Here is a 23,963-nt window from a genome sequence, read left to right as displayed (position 1 = left end):
AACCAGTCATTATAATGTGCAGGGGGCAGATGCTCAACACAGGAGCTGCCCCCTGGTGGTCAGTGCGCTCCCATAGGGGGACCACTGCTCAACCAGAAGCCAGGCTCACGCTGGCGAGCGCAGTGCCAGTGGCAGGAGCCTTTCCCATCTCCATAGCAGTGCTAAGGATGTCTGAATGATGGCTTAGGGCTCCCGGATTGTGAGAGGGCACAGGCCGGGCTGAGGGACCTCCTCCCCCGAGTGCTTGGAACATTTATAATCTAGGAAGCCAGTTTTTCTAAGACTGCTAATGCAACTCCATTTTGGTATAGATTTGCAAGTCAATTCCACCAACTAGTATTTCTGTAACTACACATGCGTTATACCTTATGATTAAATTTCAAGGTTTTCTGTTAGTCCTGTCCACAATCCTTACAAAGTAATTTAACTCTGTTCCTATGCTTTAAGCCTGAGATACTTAAAATTCATATTTAATTTCAACAAATATAAATCATAGTGGTGAAAAACAGTATACTAAAAGTTCAAAGTTCTCAGTTATGTTTTTATTTTTAAAATGAAATCATCTCCAAATCATTTTCCTGTCTGCCACTATTTGACTCTGAAAATCACTCCCTGCGTATTTCAGGTTCCCTTATTAAAATACTCACTTAAAAGTGTATTTTTCTATATGTAATACCCTTTGTAATACTTTAAGCAATAAAAATAAGTGTATTTTTCTGTAAGTGCCAAACTCTCATCAATAAATATTGCTATGAGCGTCAATATACTATGCTACTAAAAAGTAGAAGACTGTGGTAGCAACCCATTGGTGTGTACTGAGATAGTGACAGGTCTCCAACAAACAGACCTTGAACCACAGCAGACAGATGATGATAGAAAATCCTAGATGAAGAGTTAAAATATAGGTTCCTTTCCACCCTCTAGCAATTCAAAGGGGTTATCTCACCTCTGTTCTGCTAGGCCGTACCAAAGAATATTGTGTATATTTACTAGTCTATGAGGTTCCATTTTTGTGGTGGTTTGGTTTTTGTCAGCCAAGGAAAACTACTCACAGCAAGTCAGTGCTGCCTCCTTTGAGTGGCTTGTCAACATGAGTATGTGCGAACAGTGGAGTTGTCTAACCTCTGCAGTCTTGAAGAGGCAACTGCAAATGGAGAAAAGGGCTTTAGAGGGACTTGGACGATTGAGTACAGAATTTCAGATGAGAAAGATTTCTTTTCCCTGCATAGAGGGAGCCTGAAGTTATCAGTAGACATTCTTTCTCTCAGATATAAGCCACTCACATTCCTTTTTGCTAGACCAAGTCACGAATGAAAATGTATTCCAAAGCGATTCAACTGAGCTTTCAAGCTGTGCCTTCTCCTGAGATGAAATTTGCAACAAGAGCAGCTCCCCAGGGCGCGTCTGTTTTTAAAGCAAAGATGGCTCTTAGAGGATCTAGGTGGGTGGGTGTTTTCCCTTCAGAGTATTGAAGGGGTTCTACACTAATTTTAATCATGTTAAATAACTCATAAATTCTGCTAGCATGTTCCATAATATTAACAAGTTAGAAAACATGTGAATCAAAGGTCACAGTTTATGCGGGAATGAATTTTATAGGCCACGATAACTGTAAACTCGGGAAGAAACAGTTCCAGGTGATTGCCATAATAGACTGGGGCTATTTGCTTTTTGATGCTTATCAAACAGAAATAACGTTGTGGCTGCATGCCTAGTTGTCTCTCCTCCAGAATGGCTATTTTCCTTTGGAAAGTAGGTAACACAATTCTAATGTCCACAGAAGGAAGTGCTCATTGGGAAATGACTGTTGGTTTCGTGTTTGTTTAATTCTCTTCTCATGGTTGTGCTTGTTTATTTACGGCCTTCTACCTCGGTCAAAGGTGAGAGTATCTGATGAGTCTGAGTTCCTAAGGTGACATATAAAACTTGAAATATTCAAATATGTGGATGACAGTGGAGTTAATTTCCAATTACTACCTCTAATTAAACAAATTATTTAATTTAGGAATAGAAAAGAAACACAAGTCATGCTGATGCTTATTAATCTTCCTAGATGTGAACATTTTTCTTTTAGGATATTATAAATCATTGTTTAAATGTAAATAAAGTGCCATGAGTTCATGCATTAGCAGTTTGCAAAAGAGTCTGGTCTGATGAAAGCAAAGCAAACTTCAAGCAAAGCAAACCAACTCAAGAAAACAATTCCAAAAAGCTATGCAAGGTCAGAGAATGATACTAGCATTTGCAAAATGAGCTTTTGACTTTAGAAGCAGAAATGCAAAACATCTGTACCATCCGTCGCCATTTTCCTTGATTGTCCAGATGTTGTGGTTAACCTGAATCCGGCTGGTAATGTTTCTGAGGACCCAGGCATCATGCTGATTCCATGTACTTCTCGGGGAGGAAACTGCCTTCTCCAGGTTGACCCACGCCTGAAATTCTTGTCATCGCTCTGCCAGTACAGAGTTAAAATGTGGAACATTGATTATTTACATTCAGCCCATCAAATATCCTATATAATAAAAGCCTAATATGCTAAGTGTCTGGTGGTCTGTTCAACCAATCAAAGCGTAATATGCTAATGATATGCTAAGGCCACTCAACTGCTCGCTATGACATGCACTGACCACCAGGGAGCAGACAGTAGACAGGTCAACCAGTCATTATAATGTGCAGGGGGCAGGTGCTCAACACAGGAGCTGCCCCCTGGTGGTCAGTGCGCTCCCATAGGGGGACCACTGCTCAGCCAGAAGCCAGGCTCACGCTGGCAAGCGCAGCGCCAGTGGCAGGAGCCTTTTCCATCTACATAGCAGCGCTAAGGATGTCCGAATGACGGCTTAGGGCTCCTGGATTGTGAGAGGGCACAGGCCAGGCTGAGGGACCTCCTCCTCTGAGTGCATGAATTTCATGCACCAGGCCTCTAGTACATATATAATGTTATGCTTTATTTTGATTACAAAATGAAAATGCAGGAAGTTTGAAACAAATGTTTTTGTAAAGTTTTCATATGATTTCAAATCCAAGGTTTGTCATCTATAAAAGGAAACATCTTTGAAAACCTAAAATAAAATCCCAACATTTTTCCAAAAATTATACTTTGTTGCACTTTATGCAAACTGGTTTTATGCTACAATATACTTAGTGGAATAAGTGTTGGCTCATATACTTGAATATCTATTTTATAAATGTTGTTTCTATATGTACAAGATATATGTGTTATAGGAATCTATATTTGATACAGCCTGGCTCATATAGGATACTATAACACATATTCTATGTAAGAAACTCAATTTGTCACATACTAGATTTTAGCTGATACAGAATTAATTTTTTATTTGTTGAAAAATCTGTGCAGCCTGAGCAACATCATTTTAATAAATGCATGTTCCCTTTAGATGCCACTAAAAGCATAACATAACTCTGGTTGCTGTTTTATAAATGTAATTCTAGTTGCTGATTCTATTATATATGGATGATACTTTTTTTGCCCTCTCTGTGCATACATAAAGTACCTACACAGACACAATTCTTTTCTCTACATTGATTAGCACCAATATGTAATTTAGCATTTAATTAATATCATTTTTGTATCTAATTCTAAGGAAAATATTAGCCATTCCACATAGATCTTCTCTTCTCATATTACTAAGTTTCTCATCTAGGGAAGGACTGTCTATTTCCTGAAGTTATAGCTAAGTATGCATGGTTGACCCACTAACTCAGGTGACTTCATTTTAACATACAGAATGATTGACATTCAGCTCAAATTATCACTGTTATAAATAAGTAACATTGTAAGGGATTCTTCATCATAGATTGTGAATTTAGTTAAGTGACACATAAGGTCACTTGTAATGATATATATCAACTGCTCTCTTAGAATTCTTATTATCAATATCTAAATTCTGTTTAGATTTGGTAGACATTTTACAGTTTGAGAAATGCCTGCTACTCCTCCTCTGTTTGGTTTTACGTTGACCTAGATCTCCAAGTGTTCACTAATGCAGAAAAGAAGCAAAGTTTCACAGTTGTGGCCTCTCTGACTTCTTGAGTCTTGGAGAAGTTGTTGCATTAACACAGAGTCTTCAGTTCTACATAACACTATTTTCCATTGTAGGAATAACAACTCTTATAATGTACTAGAGGCCCATGCAGGAGATTTGTGCACGGATAGGGTCCCTCGCAGCTGCCGGCTGCCAGCCAGGGCCTTCCTTCATTCTGCACCGCCTCCTGATGGTCAACGCATGTCATAGCGAGCGATCGAACTCCTGGTCAGTGGAACTCCCAAGGGGACACTTTGCATATTAGGCTTTTATATATACAGATGAGTGAAGGGCTCAAAAATAAAGCCATACATTTAATAATTTAAATCATGTTATGATTCTTGACTTCTGCTCTTTCCACGTAGTGTTTCTGCAGAAAGTTAATGGAAACAATAAAGCAGCAACATCATGGGGAAAAAAATCTATGAAATGAGGTTAAAATATATCCTCTCAATTGAAGTCAGCACATGAGTTCTCAAATTATTTGAGTTGAATCTGAATGTGATCAACCCCAGAAACAAGTCCACTCTGGTTGTGGGCAAGCTGTTTAGTCCATTTGTTTATACTAAAACACACACACACACAAAAAAAAAAACCCAAAAAAAACAACAACACAAAAAAAACCCAAAAAGTAACAAACAAAAAGCTAAAACAGAAGATAATAAAGGGTTTGAATGATAAAATCATTTGCTGTGTCTTTAACAATAATAAGAAGAAGCTGTATGATTTAAAGGCAGATAATCACATTCCATTCAGAACTCTCCTCTTGTTACTTTCAGGAAGCAGCTCTATCAATCACCCAGGCTATGTCCCTACCAGACAGCTCCTTCAGGTCAGTCTGCATTTTAGAATGCAGCAACATGACAGGCTCTTAGTACTTTTTATTACAATGTTTTCGCAACTTCTAAGCAAGAAGAATGTTGTATTTAAAAATGTGTACTGGTGTATGCACACTATCTTTTATTCAGCAATTAATAATAAGGATTTAAAAGATAATCAACCTACTTATCCAACTAACATCAGTTAAATATTAACTGGCTTTAAAAAAATATTACTCATTATCCTGATTGGACAGGAGTATGAATTTATAGGGAGTTCACTGAGGTCAGGGCTGTAGAGTTTACTGGCCTACAACCTCCTCCACAAAGGCAGTTTGGGTTTTATAATAACAAGATCATCGGCCCTGTCCATTTGGATGTGGAATTATTGCATCACTAGAGTTTTCTGGGTTCATTCACAAAACTATTTTAATCAGCTTTTCTTTGTAGCCACGGAAGAGCTGCATTTTGTGACACACAAGTATGCATCTCTTCAAGCTCACGTTTCCTCACAGCTTCCTAAGAGACAGTGTAAAACTCAGGGCTATTAAAGTTCACAGTGACTATCAAGCAGAGTCTGCTAATATCGCTTGTATTTCTTTCTTTTATGTTTATTTTAAAAAAAACCCACTTTCTTTTTAATGTATTGATTTGAGAGAGACAGAAAGCGAGAGAGAGAGAAAGAGAGAGAGAGAAACATAAACTTGTTCCACTTATTTATGAACTTATTGGCTTATTGTATGTGCCCTGACCAGGGATCAAACCTGCCACCTTGACATTTCGGGATGACACTCTAACCAACTGAGCTACCGTGCCAGGTCCCTTGTATTTCTTCCATCTCAGGAGGCTACTTAGATGTTTATTATTTTTCAAATCGTTTAAACATGCATATATGATGTAGAGGGATTCTTACACTCAAATCCTACAACTGGTAAAATGTTATTATGTTTTTAAGGAAGACTCAATAATATTGCTACCTAAAATTATGAAAAGTTCCCCACTTATTCAAAGACGTTCTCTTCATTTTAATATCCTAAAATTTCCTGTGAAGATATACTGATATTTAAGAAATAAGCACATTTCTTATTAAAAGCTAAACTTATTAGGATTGGTGTTATCATTACTTACAATTTTTAAAAACTGTCGCTTAATGCTATTTTGCATTCACAGCTCATGAAAAACAGTCTTGTTTTGGATTACATCTTAGTGGTTCTAACCGTTGATATGATCACATTTATGAATTCATGAAGTTCTTTCAAAAATAAAATGAGTAATAAAATGTAATATTTAGGAACAGTACTGGGGGAAATTCTAGATCCTATCCATGGAGCAAGCATCTGATTAATTTTGGGGTACTATGCCTTGAAGGCCATTTTGCTTGTACTCACAAGATCCTTTTGAATGAGAGATAAGGACTTACTTCATCCAGTCGCCGCTCCGTTCCCAGAGCCAGGAGGTTATTGTATTCCCTTTCAAGAATCTGCCTGGCCTGTTGACATCAAATAACAGTCACCAACACTGACGTCACATTGCATTTAAAAAAAATAGAGATTATATTTATCTGAGAAAGTATTCCAAACCCTGTCTCATTTATGGAGTCTTAAGTTTTTATTCCTCCATGTCTACAAGCCATTGTAAATTTAACCTATAAATAAAAGGTAGGGCAACTTGCTTTCATCTATGAACAGAAGAGAGCCTCATACACATGTCCTCACTTTGCTACTCTATTGAAATGGAAACTTTTCTATAAACCTTGAAATACATAAAAACAAACTAAAAAGTGAGGTTAGACTGCGGAATTTTGAACAAGTCTAGGCAGGAAGTTCTCAAACCTGGTCAATGATTACCACTGGGAAAACTTTTAGATAAGTAAGATTCTTGTGACTTATCTCTTGATACCTGATTTATTAGGCTTGTAATACAGGTTGCAGGTTTTATTTTAAAATTTTAAGGAACTCCGGTGATTCAAATAATTATCCAGATTTGGGAGTCCATGGCATTCCCGATGCTAAGTGTCTGTATAATTCAGATATGTAAATAGAAATGACTGCCTCTAAGAGAGGCAGGGACCGAGGCCATCTGTCAGGGACACTGTTTTGGGGAATCTGGCATTCTGGTGCGAGGTTGGACCACATAATCTCCAAATGACTTCCAGCTTAATTGTATGATTTTATTTTGGATAGAAATTCAGTAACTTGAAATGAAAGCCCCAGTGACATATTTGAGCTAAATCTCCTTAGGAATCATTAATACCCCGCCAACGTTTCCCCCCCTAAAGTTCAGCTTGTTGTGATGTAAACGAGGGCACTGCCGCTAGGGCTCAGAGGGCTTGCCTGGGTGTTCTGGGTTGGAATCTGCAGTAACAAAGCTAAGCTGCTGTAGTCAAAGTTCTCGTCCAGGGCTATCAGTGAGCCGTGCACGCCACTCTCAAGGATATTGTTTGCATATTCTCGAAGGCCAATTGCTTGGATCCAGCGGATAACTCGATCATTACTCCACACCAACACATCTAGGGAAAGAGGTGCATCATTTTAGGCTGCAATATTTTGCATAATAAACAAAACTACTGGCTGAAATGGGCCACAGGCATCTGGCCAAGTCAGCATTTATGCTGTTTCTTTATCCACTCCCTAATGCACCTGGCTGGACCCCTTAGGTTGCATGTATTTACTGTTCTAACAACTAACCATTTGTACTTTTAATCTAGAAAAATGTCACTTTTAAGAGTTTGTTGTCACTGATATGAGACCCCTTCCATCACATGGAACACAATGTCTGTGTTTCTTGTTTTCATTTAGAAGCTCCAGGAGTCTATCTGAAGTTCAATATTTTTGCCACCAGATGGGGATATTTCTTGATACATAGCTTCAGTAAAGAGAGCAAAATGAGAACCTAGAAAGGGTCGTCATGGCGTTTTTGAACCACTATGTAAACATTTCAGATAGACTAGGAGATACTTTTTTTTTTTCACCTGAAGTAATAAATCAGAGACCAAAGCAGCAAGATAAAACAAGGACTAGCTAATTTGATATTTCCTGCTATTTTGGCAATTTATTATTTAAAATCACATACCGATGCAAAAATCAATCACTCAGTCAAATCACATGCTGATTTTCCTATTAGCTTAAAAAGCAGTATTTTACTGAGGTATGAAACACATTAAATTTTATTTTAAAAACTAAAACCTTTAGGGAAAAATATCATAAATGCCTTTTTTAGACGAAAACATATAAATGTGTATTTTATTTTTTTTCCATTTCTTCCCATTATGAGTTGGCAGAATGCTATATAACAATGACTAAAATAGAAAGAATAGAATGTTCCATAGGAAAAAAATGTAAGGAACTTAAGGGGACATTAGAAAAAGGAATGGAAACATTTTCCTAATCCTATAGAAAGGCAAATGAAACTCATAAATTATTATTACAGTACAAGTAAGTTTCTCTGTTCATTTTTTTCTTTCTAAATGAAATGTACACCTTTTTAGAAAAGTATAAAGGAGATTTTGGAAATTAGTTTTCAATTTCTTCAATTTAATTTACCTGCAAAAAGCAAGGTAGTATTTTTTGAAGGGAAGGTGAGAAAGTATATTTATATACATTTTTCAAAAGCATTACTAGTTTGTCTTAATGCATTCATTTAACCAAGTGAGGTTTTCTTGTGTATAACATTAAAGCCAGAAAGTGATGCCTCAGCCCCATAGAGGTTCCTTCATCTCAATTAGGTTCAAATTTTTTGTTAATCCTCACCTGGGGATATTTTTCCCCATTTATTTTTAGAAAGAATGGAAGGGAGGGGGAAAGACAGAGAGAGAGACACATCAATTGGTTGCCTCCCCCATGTGCCCCAGGGGGGTTGAAGCCTGCAACCTGGGACCCTTCAGTCCAAGGGCCGATGCTATAATCACTGAGCAACAGGCAAGGGCTAGGTTCAAGTTTTTAATCATATTTTCCAAATCTCCCATATTTTTACTAACTGATTATATCTATGTGTCTTATGAATTTGTAATATTTTTAGTCTCTCCCACTATGATTACAAAAATATCTACTTTTACGTTTAGATCTGTCTGATTTTGCTTTTCCTATTTTAAGTCTATATATCACTTGCATACAAATTTGCCACATCTTCCCTTTTATTACAAAATACCCATTTTATATTTAGTAATGCTTCCTGCCTTAAATTATCTTCTGATATTACAAAAACCACAGCAACTTTCCTTAGCGCTTGCTTATCGCCTCTACTTCCGACTTTTCTATGACCTTATATTTATGGTTGGAAAGAGCATATCATTGTTTTAATTTTTTAATGGTCTCTTTAATCAGATTAGTTAATTCCCTTTCACTTCATACTATTGTTCAGATATTTGAGTTTAAAGCTACTATATTTCAATTTGTCTTACCTGTCTTTTGTTCCTTTTCTCTTCTTCCTTGCTTTTTTACAAACTATGTCATTTAAAAATTATTTTATTCTACCACTCTATTTACTTTTAAAGCTTGTAATATGCATCTTTGATTTATAATCTACTGAAAATCAGTACTTTTATCGCTCCTAGATAATGCAAAGAACTTTAATTTAATTCCATGTATTCCCTTCTTGTCTTTTGCATTATAGTTGCTATAATATATATTATTTCTATGTGAAATTCAAATCCCACAGACAATACTATTTATTGCTTTTATTATCATTATTAACATTTCCCATACATTCCTTCCACTCTCCTTATACTGCCTGTATTTAAAAATGTTCTATAGGATTAGTTTCTTTTTGCCTTAATAACTCATTCTAATATTTATTTTCTCTTTGGATTTTCTGGTAATGTAATCTCTCAGATTTTATTTGTCTGAACCTGTATTAATTTTGCCTTTATTATTGATGGGCATACAGTTATAGGCTTTTAGATAAGAGGTTAGCTTTAAGAAAAATTTTAAGGATGTCATTCCATTTTTCTCTGGTGTTATTTTAGTTGTGGAGTCAGATACCTCGTGCTGCTCCTTAGAAAGTAATGTGGAGTTTTCTCTGGCAGATTCGAAGGTGTTTTTTTAATTTTTATTATTTTTTTCTTTTTGTGGGGGTCATGATTTTCAGCAGTTTTACTACAATGTATCTAGATATATTCCCTCCTCAACCCCTTTCCTTTGTTACTTGTTTGACATGCATAGGGTATTGTGAATCAGTGGTTTGTTTTCAGTATTTTTTCCCCCAAATCTCCACCATTATCTTCAAATATTGCTTCTTCCTCATTCTCTCTTATCTCTCTTTCTGGGATTCCAATTATACCTGTACTAGATTCCTCACTATGTTCAATTGTCTCTAATGATCTGTTTTATATCATTCATTCTTTTGTTTCTTTTCATGTAGGTCTCAGGCCACATGTTTTCAGGTGATGGGTCTTCTAAAAAATATATATATTTTTATTGATTTCAGAGAGGAAGGGAGAGGGAGAGAGAGAGATAGAAACATCAATGATGAGAGAGAATCACTGATCGGCTGCCTCCTGCACACCCCCTACTAGGGATCAAGCCTGCAACCCAGGCATGTTCCCTTGACCAGAATTGAACCTGGGACCCTTCAGTCCGCAGGCCAATGCTCCATCCACTGAGCCAAACTAGCCAGGGCTGATGGATCATTTTTATTTTTATTCAAATTCTCTTTTACTGTTAAACCACCAATCAAATTCTTAACTTCAGTTTTAAACCTTCTGCTTCTTCAAATTTTCATGTGTTTATTTCTTTATTTTTTCATTTAAAATAATTTTAATTACAGTTGACATACAATAGTTTATTAGTTTCAGGTGCACAACATAGTGATTAGACATTATATAACACTAAGTTATCATCTGGATAAGTCTCTCACCCATCTGACACCAAACATAGTTATTAGAATATTATTAACTATATTCCCTATACTGTACTTTACATCTCCATTACTATTCTGTAACAACCAATTTGTACTTTCCAATTCTTTCACCTTTTATACCCACCCCGCAACCCTCCTCCTACCTGGCAACCATCAAAATGTTCTCTTCTTTTTGTTATTAATCCTCACCATAGAATATTTTCCCATTGATTTTTAGAGTGGAAAGGAGAAAAGCCAGAGAGAAACACTGATGTGAGAGAGACACATTGATTTGTTGCCTCCTGCATGTGCCCCAACCAGGGCCAGGGATCAAGCTGCAACCAGTATGTGCCCTTCAATCTGCAGGCTGATGCTCTATCCATTGAGCAAAACCAGATATGGCAAAATGTTCTCTTTATGAGTCTGTTTCAGTTCTGCTTATTTATTTATTTTGACTTTTAGATTCAATTTTTGATAAATATGTATTGATTGTCATATTTTTTATCTTTTTTTCTTCTTCTTAAAGAAGAGCCTTTAACATTTCATATAATATTGATTTGGTAGTGATGGACTCTTTAGCTTTTCCTTGTGTGGGAAGCTCTTTTTTTTTTTTTTAAATGAATCTTTATTGTTCAGATTATTACAGATGTTCCTTTTTCCCCCCATAGCTCCCCTCCACCCAGGTCCCATCCCACCCCATGCCCTTACCCCCCACCACTATCCTCATCCATAGGTGTAAGATTTTTGTCCTATCTCTTCCTGCACCCCTCACACCCCAATCCCCCCAAGAATTATCTGTCCACTCCCTTTCTATGCCCCAGCTTTTATTATATTCACCAGTTTATTCTGTTCATCAGATTTTCTTATTGACTTAATTTTTAGATTCACTTGTTGATAGATATGTATTTGTTGTCACTTTGTTGTTCATAATTTTTATCTTTATCCTTTTTCTTCTTCTTCCTCTTCTTAAAGAATACCCTTCAGCATTCCATATAATCCTGGTTTGGTGGTAATGAACTCCTTTAGCTTTTTCTTATCTGTGAAGATCTTTATCTGACCTTCAATTCTAAATTATAGCTTTGCTGGGTAGAGTAATCTTGGTTTTAGGTTCTTGCTATTCATCACTTTGAATATTTCTTGCCACTCCCTTCTGGCCTGCATAGTTTCTGTTGAGAAATCAGCTGACAGTCATATGGGTACTCCCTTGTAGGTAACTAACTGTTTTTCTCTTGATGCTTTTAATGTTCTCTCTTTGTCTTTTGTCCTTGGCATTTTAATTATGATGTGTCTTGGTGTGGTCCTCTTTGGATTCCTCTTGTTTGGGGTTCTCTGTGCTTCCTGGACTTGTATGTCTGTTTTTATCACCAGGTAAGGGAAGTTTTCTGTCATTATTTCTTCTAGTAGGTTTTCAATATCTTGCTCTCTCTCTTCTTCTGGCACCCTCATAATTCAGATGTTGGTATGTTTGAAGTTGTCCCAGAGGCTCCTTACACTATCTTCATATTTTTGGATTCTTTTTTCTTTTCCAGATGGGTGTTTTTTGCTTCCTCATATTTCAAATCTTTGATTTGATTCTTAGGATCCTCTAGTCTACTGTTGAATTTCTGTATATTATTCTTTATTTCAGACAGTGTATACTTACTTTCTGACTGGCCCTTTTCCACTTTTTTGCATTCTCATTAAGATCCTTGAAGGTGTCACTAAGTTCCTCGGAGGTTTGTAGAAGATTCTTGAGTAACCTTATAACTGTGGTCTTAACTCTACATGCAGTAGTTTGCTTTCCTCCATTTCTTTCATTCGTGACATTTTTCTTTGTCTCCGCATTTTGGCTGCTTCCCTGTGTTGATAGAGTGGCTTTGTGTGCTAGGTGTCCTGTAGGGCCCAGTGGCTCAGCCTCCCCAATCACCTGAGGTGGACACCCTTGGTGCATCCCTTCGTGGGCTGGGGGCACAGTCTTGTTGTAGTTAAGCCTTGTTTGCTGTTGGTATCACTGGGAGGAATTGACCTCCAGGCCAATTGGCAGTGAGGATCCGCTGTGTCTATAGTGGAAGAACTGCTGTGCTGGAGACACCCGTATGGGGCAGCACTTGCTTCAGTGGGGCTTTGGTGCTCACTGAGTCTGCCTCTTGAGTGTGTCACTTATGGATATGAGGAGTTGAAATCTGGTATATGACCACTGGGTACACTGGCTCCTGGATCTCCAAGGAGGAAAGTCAGCCACTGCCTGAGGCCACCCAGCAGGAGCTACAGCGAGATCTGCAGATTTCTCCTCTTTGTTTGGGGTTTGGAAGTTTTGGAGCTTTCTGACCCAGCTGCAGTTTGTTAGGTTAAGCTGTGAAAGGACAGGCCATTCATATGCATAAGCTGCTGTGCACAGCTTGGGTGGGGTCGTAAATTGGGTGGGGCAGGGTCTCAGGGAATCACCAGGGCAGAGCAAACAGCAATGGCTGCCAGTCAGCCATCTCCGCGTCTCTGCGTCCCACACTCCCACACAGTAACAATGATCCCTGCAAGTACCTCTGCGAGAAAGCCACCTCGCTTTCCTACCCGATGCCAGACAGTTCAGTTTCTCCCTGTAGGAGTCTGGGTCCCCAGAGTCTTGCCAAAAACTGGAGTTCAGAGCAGTCAGGAGCTTGTATCTCCCTTCCAATTGAAAAAAAAACAGTGCACCTATTTGCCAGCCCGTTTCGCCCGCCTCCGTACCTCCGTTCTTGGTGCCTCTGCACCTCCTACCCAGTCTCAATGCACTTTTTTCTTTTCTTTTAGTTGCAGAACTTCCACTCAGCCAGCTTTCCCGTGGTTCTGAATGATAGCTGTTTTGTCTTTTAGTTGTAGTTTTGGTCTGGTTGTGGAAGGCAGCACGTACAAGTGTATACCTTATGCCACCATTTTGATTCCTCCTCTGGGAAGCTCTTTATCTTTCCTTCAATTCTAAATGATAGCTCTGTTGGGTACAGTAATTTTTGGTTGTAGGTCCTTGCTTTTCATCACTGAATATTTTTATATATATTTTATTGATTTTTTACAGAGAGGAAGGGAGAGGGATAGAGAGTTAGAAACATCGATGAGAGAGAAACATCGATCAGCTGCCTCCCACACACCTCCCATCATGGATGCGCCCACAACCAAGGTACATGCCCTTGACTGGAATCAAACCAAGGACCCCCCCAGTCCACAGGCCGACACTGTATCCACTAAGCCAAACCACCCAGGGCTCACTGAATATTTCTTGCCAATCCTTTCTGGCCTGAAAAGTTTCTGTTGAAAAATCAGCTGACAAATCCCTGTTGTAGTTAAGCCTTGATTGCTGTTGGCAAGTCAATGGGAGGGATTTATTCCCTGGCCAATCAGCTGCAAGGACTGGCTATGACAACTGACCTCTGGGCAGCAAATAGGGTGTCAGTTGGTTAGCATTATACTTTGGTTATATTAATCTGCTACTGTTGATAGCAACTGATTAGTTCTAACTCTTGATTACAGCACACTTGCACTTCAAAAGTTGGGCAGGTATGTATAGCTGACAGCAATGGTTATCCAGTTGTTTTCACTAAATGCAACATTTTTAAAAACTCACGGGATAATAGTTTTCTCAAGAAAACAACAAAACTGTCCAGTTTTCTTTCTATTAAATGGATTTATGTATAGAAAGTGTTTGTTCTTTTTTAGAGCTGGGTTTATATTTTGATAGTCTAAGAAATATTAAACAGTCATCATTTTTTTCCTGCAAATATATTGAGATAGGGTATGTGGTGAAATGGCTGTAACTCATAAGGGCTACTAGGATTATCTCAGAGATAGTAAGACACTCCCCCGCTCAACAGATTTATGGCTTAGAACCAGCAAGAGACCAGCTCAATCCAACACAGGTGACTAATTCCACCTTGTGGTAACCCCTAGCCTCATTATTTGCTCATTGCAATACATTAACATATTGAAAGGCATACTACAGTGATAGGAAGCAGAGAGCCCATATAAAGACACAGAATGGCCAACCATGCTCTTCCAAGAAGTCTCCACCCTTTCCCAGAAAATATCTGAATATTCCTCCCCTTCATTGAATGCCCTATCCCTTGATTAAATGAGCCTCAATGAATGAACTAAATCCCACTGGGGGCAGGGGAAAGGCTGTTCTGTCTGTGTAGTAGCCTTCTGTCTATCTCACTGCTTCACTAATAAGCTCTCTTTCCTTTTGAACTCCACACTGGCTAGCCTTTGAATTCTTTCCTGTGGGAAACCAAGCACCCACAGTGGATAATGGACCTTTGGGCCCTGGGACCCCTGGAACACCTACGTCAATATGTTTAGTCAAAAATTCCATTGCCACAACTGTAGTTAAGAATCATCAAGTACATAAAATAAGCCATTTATTTATAGGGTGAAGATAAATAGGCACTAATCCAAACTTTTCTTCTTCAGAACAGCAATGTACCTTTGTTTTTCCATTTTGTAAATCAAATCCCTTTATATAAATCTGTTCCTAAGCAAAATTTATGTCCTGACTTTAAATCTTTTTAGAGATCCCCTGGACCTAAACAATAAATGGCCAGAGATCAGAGCTGACTGTTCCTTAGCAACAAATTAAATGTTAGTACATTCTTGATATTCACATGGTCTCTTCACTTTTGAAAGCTGTTTATTAAGGTCAAGGTTAATTAACACTTCAGATAATAACAGAGGTCTCCAAGTCACAGTCAAGAGTTATTCCTGTAAATGTCATCACATCAGTTACAGGAAATAGGGGCTATTTATAATCTTACTCACAGCTACTTATCATAGGAAGTTGTCTGTGTTTAATCTTAATGAATTATGGAAGTTTATTTTTTCTCAGAGCTACACTCTAAACAGCAACTGTCATATACTAATACAATATTTGATGTAGGACTAAATAGGTAATTCTTCTTCTTTATATCTATCTATATATGAATATTCCATGTGGTGAGACAAAGCATAATAAAATCTACTAGGAAAATATACTTCAGAAAGAAAACTAGATAGTGGTATCCCTTAAATTCAAATGATAGAAACCAGAAATGCACTACAAGAAATACATTATATACCATATTTCTCTAAATCATAATGAGGATGTTCTATTAAAAGTTTAACAAAAATATCTATATGGAGGTACATTTAGAAAAACAGAATGTATAATTAATAAGTTCAGAGGAATAAATTTCAATTTAAAAGATCATTTGAGCCGAAACCAGTTTGGCTCAGTGGATAGAGCGTCAGCCTGCGGACTGAGAGGTCCCGGGTTCGATTCCGGGCAGGGGCATGTACCTGGGTTGCGGGCACATCCCCGGTGGGGGGTGTGCAAGAGGCAGCTAATCGATGTTTCTCTCTCATCGATGTTTCTAACTCTCTCTATCTCTCTCCCTTCCTCTCTGTGAAAAATCAATAAAATATATTTAAAAAAAAAAAAAAAGATCATTTGAGATATTTATCAAATGAGATATTTACCTTGCAAAGAGATGATATTCTTTTCTGTATTTTAATCAGAAAAGTAATAAAAAAGAAATAATGATGACACAATTCTAGCCAAACACTTAGGTTACTTAATGATCATTGTAAAACACACAGCATTTTAGGTTAATAAAAGTGAAAGCTAACCACCTTCCCCCCCAAAGGAATCTGACATGAAAGAAAGTATATTACCTTTTATTTCATGTTGGCTTGCTTCTCGTCTTCTTTCCAGCTCTTTTCTGTCGTAATTCAACCTTTTTAAGCACATAATCCCATACTGTAAACTTGTTCTGTTATTTTTTAAAGTAAAAAAACATGTTAAATATACTCAGCAGATGAAGAATGTTCCTCGATTAAGCGGAGTCAACAGTGTGCACTACTTTTAGGGCAACAGGTTAATACATTGCATCTGTAATTAAATTCTTTAGTAATGCAGGAAAATAAAATTATAGTTATCTAAGTAAGCATACAGTGTTTCTAAAGAGAAAAAAAAATACTTGCAAAACGAGAAAAGTATAGTCTTGAGAATAATTATGGATTATGTCATTTATTCATTTGCTTTTGTCTTCCATTAGGCTATTTTGACAAGTGAACATTTCAGTCTTTTGAAAATAATTTAAAGAGTCATTATTATGGAGACAGGAAGGAATATATGTGAAATTTTTTTTTTTTTTTTTTTTTTTTTAAATATATTTTATTGATTTTTTACAGAGAGGAAGGGAGAGAGATAGAGAGTCAGAAACATCGATGAGAGAGAAACATCGATCAGCTGCCTCCTGCACATCTCCTACTGGGGACGTGCCCGCAACCCAGGTACATGCCCTTGACCGGAATCGAACCTGGGACCTTTCAGTCTGCAGGCCGACGCTCTATCCACTGAGCCAAACCGGTTTTGGCGGAATATATGTGAAATTTATACTCTCCTTTAAAGCTACTAGTAATGAGGGCAGTAATATAAAAATATGAATAAGTGAAGTAATAAGATAACCAAATACTAAGATGATCAGCCACCAACTCTAAGTGATACAGAAATATGTGAAAGGAACAAATCGGCAGACATTGGAACTCTGGAAAGGAAGAGCAGAAACTTGACTGATCCTTAGGATCAGGTGCAAAAGAAGGGTTATTAAAGGAAATGGTGCATCATGACCATGGGGCTGCAGATGAAAGTTTAAATGCCTGGCGATACTGAGGTACACTACCTGGGATTAAAATCTGTGGCAGGAAGTCAAGAGAAATAATATTATATAGAGAGAGGGGAGTTCTATTAAGGAAAGCTTTGCATTCATTGTAAGTGTGGAATACAGAAAGAAAAGCAATGAAAATTTCTGGTTTAAGGAAGAATAATCTGGTAGCAAATAGAAGGTGAGGAAAACCTAGGGGACAAGGAACTCAATTAGGGTGTCAGGGCTGCTAAAATAATGGTCATAATAAGGACAGTTGCCACGGGCATGAACAGTGAGCCCAGAAACCAGAAATGTCTAGAAAGAAGAAAGGAGGAGATTTGGGAATATCAGATATTAAGGATGTGGAAGAGTGTACTAAAAAAAGAATCTTCAAGCTTCAAGAGGAAAGAACATGGATCATTAGTGATCTCTTAGGTGTTTAGAAAGACACATAAATTTATACATACACATTGGCCAGGTTACTCCTAAGTGTTAGATGCAGTCCTAAGCCCTGCACTTTAATAAAGACAATGTGGAGCCCAAAATACTTCACAATTAGAGGAAAATGAAAAGAAATCTGCATTGAGTGAGTGTTACAGGCTGAATTATGTTTCCCCAAATTCATGTTTAAGTCCTAACACCCAGTAGTACTTCAGAATGTATTTGGAGATAGAGTCTTAAATGAGGTAATTAAGTTAAAACACAGTCTTTAGAGTAAGGCTTATTCCAGTCTGACTGATGTCTTCATAGGAAGAGAGAATTTGGACACGCAGACGGGAGCTATGCAGATGCACACGCAGAGCAGAGACAGCGTGTGGGCACAGGAGAAGGTGGCCATCTGCGATGCAAGGGGAAACCAATCCTATGGGCACCTTGAACCCAGGTTTTATGATTCCATAATTGTGAGAAAATATATATCTGTTGTTTAAGCCACCCAGCCTGTGGTATTTTGTTATGGCAGCCCTAGCAAATTAACTCAGCGGGATCCCATAAAATGTTGGTGTAATAAACATCATAGGCATTAGGCTGCTTGAGGTTAAATCAATGAATCTTGGCAAGTTTCTGGCAAGTTTTTATATGTAATATAAAGTTGTGCTATAAAGACAATATATCTTATTAAAACAGTGTCTGTCAGGCTTCCATCCATCATGACATGCAGCATGCAGTTAGGTACTACCGGCTATACATCAGACCTAAGCACAGAATAAAGATGAAGCTTGTGTATTTCCTGGAACAAACAAGAACCTTGCCATTTAAGTAATTTTTATTTTTTTTAAAAAGAAAACTTGATTATTATAATTATTTCTACTATAATAATAAAGTGATTAAAAGTAGATCTAAAAAAAGTAGATCTAGTGAAGAATGGGAAGAAACACAAGTGTGTCATCAAAAATTCTAGTATGCGAAGGGCTAATGCAACTATGCAAAATTTGAGGGCCTAAATGCTCAGTGACAGGGAACTCATTATCTCACAATGTGTATGCTGTAGGGCAACTGAGAGTCATACAAAGTTTCTATTGAACACAAAGAACTCATCTTAGTATCTACACCTGTTTGAACTAGAAAAGTGCGTGTTCAACAGAACCAATATTAGTCTCCCACCACATAAGTATATTAAAGCATAGAGAACTTATCTGAAGTCTTCCCATATCCAAGTTAAATGTCTTTAATTTCTTCAACCTTTCCACCAGACTTTTATCACTTTATCAAGAACAATTTAATGTATATAAATTAATACAATTTGTTATTGTCATCTCACCATATGGTAGGACTACTATTATGCCTGCCAATAAATACAATCTTAAATATGCCCTGGTGAGTCATTAACCCAAACTGAGGTATTTGTGTCAACTACAAGTCACATATCTTTCTCACTTGCACTATTTTTAAATCAAGGATTTTCCATCCAATATTTTAATGGTTTTTAAAAACTATGTTATGGCCCTTGTGGGTAGCTCAGTTAGTAAAGCTTCATCCCATATGCCAAGACTGCAGGATTGATCCCTGGTGTGGGCACATATAAGAATCAACCAATGAATGCATAAATAAGTGGAACAATAAATATCTTTCTCTCTCTCTCAAATCAATAAATAGAAAAGTGTTATATTTATCTGTACCTCATTTAATCCAACAGTGTTAATAACTCTATTAAGATTCAAAGTATTTGCATATCTTTGATTAAAGAGTCCCAATTATTATCTTTTTATACTAACTTGATGTCATCATATATGATATTAAGATTTTTTTTAAAGGGAGAGGAAGGGAGAGAGAAAAAATGAGAAACATCCATGTGAGATAGAAACATTTATCACTTGCACCCTGACTGGGGATTGAACCCCTAACTTAGCTATGTTTCTTGATCAGGAATCAAAACTGAAACCTTTCTGGGCTATGGGATTACACTCCAACCAACTGAGCCACCTGGGTGGGGCTACGAATCTGATTTTATATCATTTTCCTTTTAGTCCCTAGTTTACTGTTGGACAGGATATGACCAAATAGTTCCCCAAACTGAATTCATCTATATTTATTAATTTACCATCATAATCAACCATACATAAGACAATCACAATCTAACTGACAATTTTTCACATAAACCTACAAAGATATCAAGCTGCAGCATAACATTTATGACATGGTATTATAGCAAGCCTATTTTTACTGCCTCGGTGGCAAAAACCTTGAAAAAGAAATTGCATTTTATTCATCTGTGTCCTTACAGCTGTCTCACAATCCATTCAGGATTTTTTTTCCTGAAAATTAATGTACAAGTAAGTAAAAGCACTAAAAGACTTATACAAAAGCAAAAGCGCAAAGTGTTTTTTACAGCAGAATGTCTTCTCAATTTTTTTCTAGTATATCCCTAAGTTATGTAATTTATAACCACATATATTTATAGTTAAAACTAAATTAATTTTATTCTTTATAAAGAATTTTATAATAGAAAAACATACATAGATAAAATCACAAACATGGGACTTCCAAAGATAAAGAAAAAAAAAAACTATGCTGTATGAAAATTTTACTAATGTATAGTTTTATAAGCTTTGGGCACATAACATGCACACAGTGGGACATTAGATAGGCCCTGTAATTTGCTGCATGAAAATATTTTGTCAACTCGATGTTCACAGAATAGCAAATATCTATTTCCTAAATATCTCTTTTTTATTTAGTTACATCTCTTTTTGATTTAAGCAGTCATGCGCTGCTTAAATATGTACATTATTTATTGTTTTACTTTAATGACTCTGGAAGAAACCTACCGATGGAAACTATCCACCATTTTTAAATGGACACGGAGATCCTTTTTTGTTAGATGATCTAACATTCTTGCATCTACCAAGCACTCCATAAAGTAACTTCTGTATTGAGGTAACCCCAGGCTGGGAAGCCATTCATTTCCAATCCACTCGTGGTTCATATCTCCATAAGCCAGGGTCTGTAGGAAAACCGGACACTAGAATTGTTTTATAGCAGTCAAGTTTCTTAGCCAATAAAATGAGGTGGTAATGGGGGGGGTATTGTCTACCATTATAATGATATTTAATTACTATGATATATGGAAACATGGCAGAAATAATATTTAACCTCTAAGATGCGATTTACTTTGGTACAAAGTGGAACTCTGTGTACATGTATCAAGGTACTTGCCTATAGAAAATGATGTTTTTCATTTTGTATTCTCAAAAAGAATTACATTTTATACAAATGTGCATTTTTAATGAAAATTAGAATTAATGATATAATACAGATGCTGAGCTTAAAGATTCTTTATATAAACAGGTTTATTTAATATTTTATTTAACTGTTAGCTAATACTCCACCATTTGCTTCTCTTTGATGATGTGACATTGCTATGATATAATGGCAAATCATCTTGATGTAAAAGAGAAAATAGTAAATGAATAAGAAAGGGGCAACAAGGCTAGAGAGACAGAAGGCTGAAGTTTTAGGTGGACAATTGTCATTACCTAGTGAAGCATGAGCCATATTTCATAAAGATTATTGGAAAGAATCAGTCTTTTTGAGAAATTAATCTATATAGACTCTATATTTAAAGAAGTAGGGCATGATCAAAAACTAAAAACGGTAATCCAATTCTTTAATACAACAAGATGAACTGATCTTACCAAACGCTGTTTGTAACAGCCAAAATGAAAAATAGAATCAAACATCACCTCTAAACCAATTTTTAGTAAAGATTATTACTCTCTATTAATTTTATAGTGTTTGTCCTTATCAAATGACAAACTGGAATTGCGTATTTCTGACAAAAATCTAGGTGCTTCCTTTTTGGTGTGTTCTTAAAAATGATGACATTTTTACCAAATCAAAACCTAATGCAATGCTAATTTACTGAATGTTTAAATATAATAACTACTCAAGTAGTTCTTAATAATCACTACTGAAATTTTCCTTATTGTCAAAGGTTTGAATTGCAGTAACACACAGTACACCGCTTGATAGTGGCGGTAAGTTCTGTGAAATATGTCCTTAGGTCATTTCATCATTTTGGGACCATCACAGTGTGTGCTTACACAAACCTGGATGGTATAGTCTACTGAGCACCCAGGCCATGCTGTAAAAGCAGCCTTTCACTGACCACAATGTTGGTACATGACTGTAATTCTTTCAGTTATACAGCATGTGGAAATGCTAGGAAATGCACAGCTTCCTAGTGGACATGTTTGCTCAAAGTGAATATGTGTGTCTTCTATTGCCATCCTAATAAATGGGAGAAACTTGTGACTTGCAGTTGCAATGCTGACAGCATCCCTCCCACCTTAATCTTCATACACTTCCCACTATACTTGAAAGCAAATGTGATTCCAAATAAATGTTTAATTTCCCCCACCCTTATATCCAACTTGAATGATTCCTGATTAAATATATTCAGGGGTGATTTCAGAGAAATTTGTTACAGTTGATGCTTTTGAAGAATAAATGAGAGTTCCTTTTATGAAGGGGCCAGGTGTAAAATGATAATCATCATCTTTGCAAAATATGGTGAGCTAAAAGGATAAATATAATTAAGCATAATAAATTTAAATGTGCATGTTAGTCTAATTTTAGGCAAAGGGAAGATTTACAATATTGTGATATATAAGTTTCATACTTTATATCCTCATAGGGTACTAGTGATACTGTTTTAAAGCATTTGAATTTCCTACCTGGGCCCAGCTTCCTTCCTCAGATTCTTTCTGTGTTAGCAGCAGAGAGTGATTAATAAAGCAGATAAGTGTAAATTAATTTCAAATTATTATGGTGAAATTTCTAAAAAGCAAAATTGTTATTGAAAGTGCTAATTATGACATAGAAAGCTAAAGACAGATTCTTATTCAGATCACAGTAATCAATTTAGCAGTTCAAAGGCAACTACTAATTAATAGTTTCTAATTAATTCTAACTAAACACACACATATGACACATGGAATTTTCATGATATATTTGATCTGGTAATTCTAAACTCTTTTTAATTCTTAAAAGTGTGTACTTTTCCAAATGTAATTAATTATAATAAAAATTTCTGATCATATACATAAAAACATAATACACAAATGTGGACATATACACATATATTATAAAATGTACATTATATATCTATAGCCTGTTATACCCCTATGCAGTTCATTGTTTTACACACACACACACACACACACACACTCTCATACAAGCATACACTCACACATATACGCATATGATGGAGAAATCTTACATAAAGTAAATTAATAAAGTGGAAAAATAACTGCATTCCTCTAAGAGAGTTTTGTGGTAATCAAATAGATTTCCGCAACAGCCAAAACAAGCAAAACCAAAAAAGACAAAACTAACACAACAAACTAAACCAGAAATGGAATTAGTAGTGGGCATTGGCATTTTTATCCACAATAAACAGGATAATACATTTTTCAAATAGGGATAAAACTGAAAGAAGATTTAAATTTTTAAAAAGTTGGTAAGAATAAAATGCATGTCGTGCTCAACTTTGCTACTTTAAATTTAAAAAATGGCCATATGTAATATATTTTTAAAAGTAGACAATTACAATCAGTGTCACCAAGAGTTCTTTAAGCCTGTTCTTTGAATAACAAACAACAGAACATTTTTTGGAGCAGGGGATAGGGTAAAGTGCTCTCTCTGAAATGCTAAAATACAAGAAATGAAATTATTGCATTAAAAATGAGTATTCCATCTAAATTTTTTTATTACAATTTTTTTTGTGTTTGGTAATATGTATTAAATGTGAATGTGCCCAATACTAAGTGATATTTGTTACCAATGTTGCAAAATGGATATATAAGTTGTTACTGAGTAGTGTTTGCATATTACAGATGCTGATGACATTAACCACATTATTAGAATCTAGCACTGCTTCACTGAAAAATGCCCAAGTGCAGAAAACTAAAACCATAGCAAAAATGTCAGTTATCATTACATCACCCTATGGAAACATAACCCCACTTCAACCTATCCTGAACAAAACAGCTTTATCATCCAAATAGCAGCGAAGTAACTTTCAACAGAGCCATACGGACTAACCGTTTTCGCTGGAGCTGCAAGAGTTTCCATTTCTTCATGGGTCACCCACACGTTGCCTGAGGGCTGCAAGGAGGCCCGGAGGGAAGCAGTGGGATCCA

The 23,963-nt window shown here is 36.5% G+C and overlaps 1 protein-coding gene across 5 annotated transcripts in view; it reads right to left on the bottom strand.

Annotated features, from left to right (window-relative positions):
• PPFIA2 (PTPRF interacting protein alpha 2) overlaps positions 1-23,963 on the bottom strand; it is a 176,050-nt gene that overhangs the window by 1,765 nt on the left and 150,322 nt on the right. For 2 of the 5 annotated variants that reach the window (XM_036300686.1, XM_036300687.1), the window contains 8 exons: positions 23,866-23,928; positions 22,497-22,526; positions 20,589-20,782; positions 16,349-16,446; positions 7,195-7,370; positions 6,282-6,350; positions 2,293-2,452; positions 1,053-1,144 (listed from right to left, as the gene is read on the bottom strand). In XM_036300686.1, coding sequence (XP_036156579.1) covers positions 1,086-1,144; positions 2,293-2,452; positions 6,282-6,350; positions 7,195-7,370; positions 16,349-16,446; positions 20,589-20,782; positions 22,497-22,526; positions 23,866-23,928 — 849 coding nt within the window. In that variant the 3' untranslated portion in view covers positions 1,053-1,085. The remainder of the gene's footprint in view (positions 1-1,052; positions 1,145-2,292; positions 2,453-6,281; positions 6,351-7,194; positions 7,371-16,348; positions 16,447-20,588; positions 20,783-22,496; positions 22,527-23,865; positions 23,929-23,963) is intronic. The other 3 variants (XM_036300688.1, XM_036300689.1, XM_036300690.1) reach the window with 2 other exon arrangements.

This window comes from Myotis myotis, unplaced genomic scaffold (genome assembly GCF_014108235.1).
Source record: "Myotis myotis isolate mMyoMyo1 unplaced genomic scaffold, mMyoMyo1.p scaffold_m19_p_3, whole genome shotgun sequence".
NCBI classification, from domain to species: domain Eukaryota; kingdom Metazoa; phylum Chordata; class Mammalia; order Chiroptera; family Vespertilionidae; genus Myotis; species Myotis myotis.
Note: the sequence above shows the minus strand (reverse complement) of the source record. Positions and strands in the feature narration are given on the sequence as shown.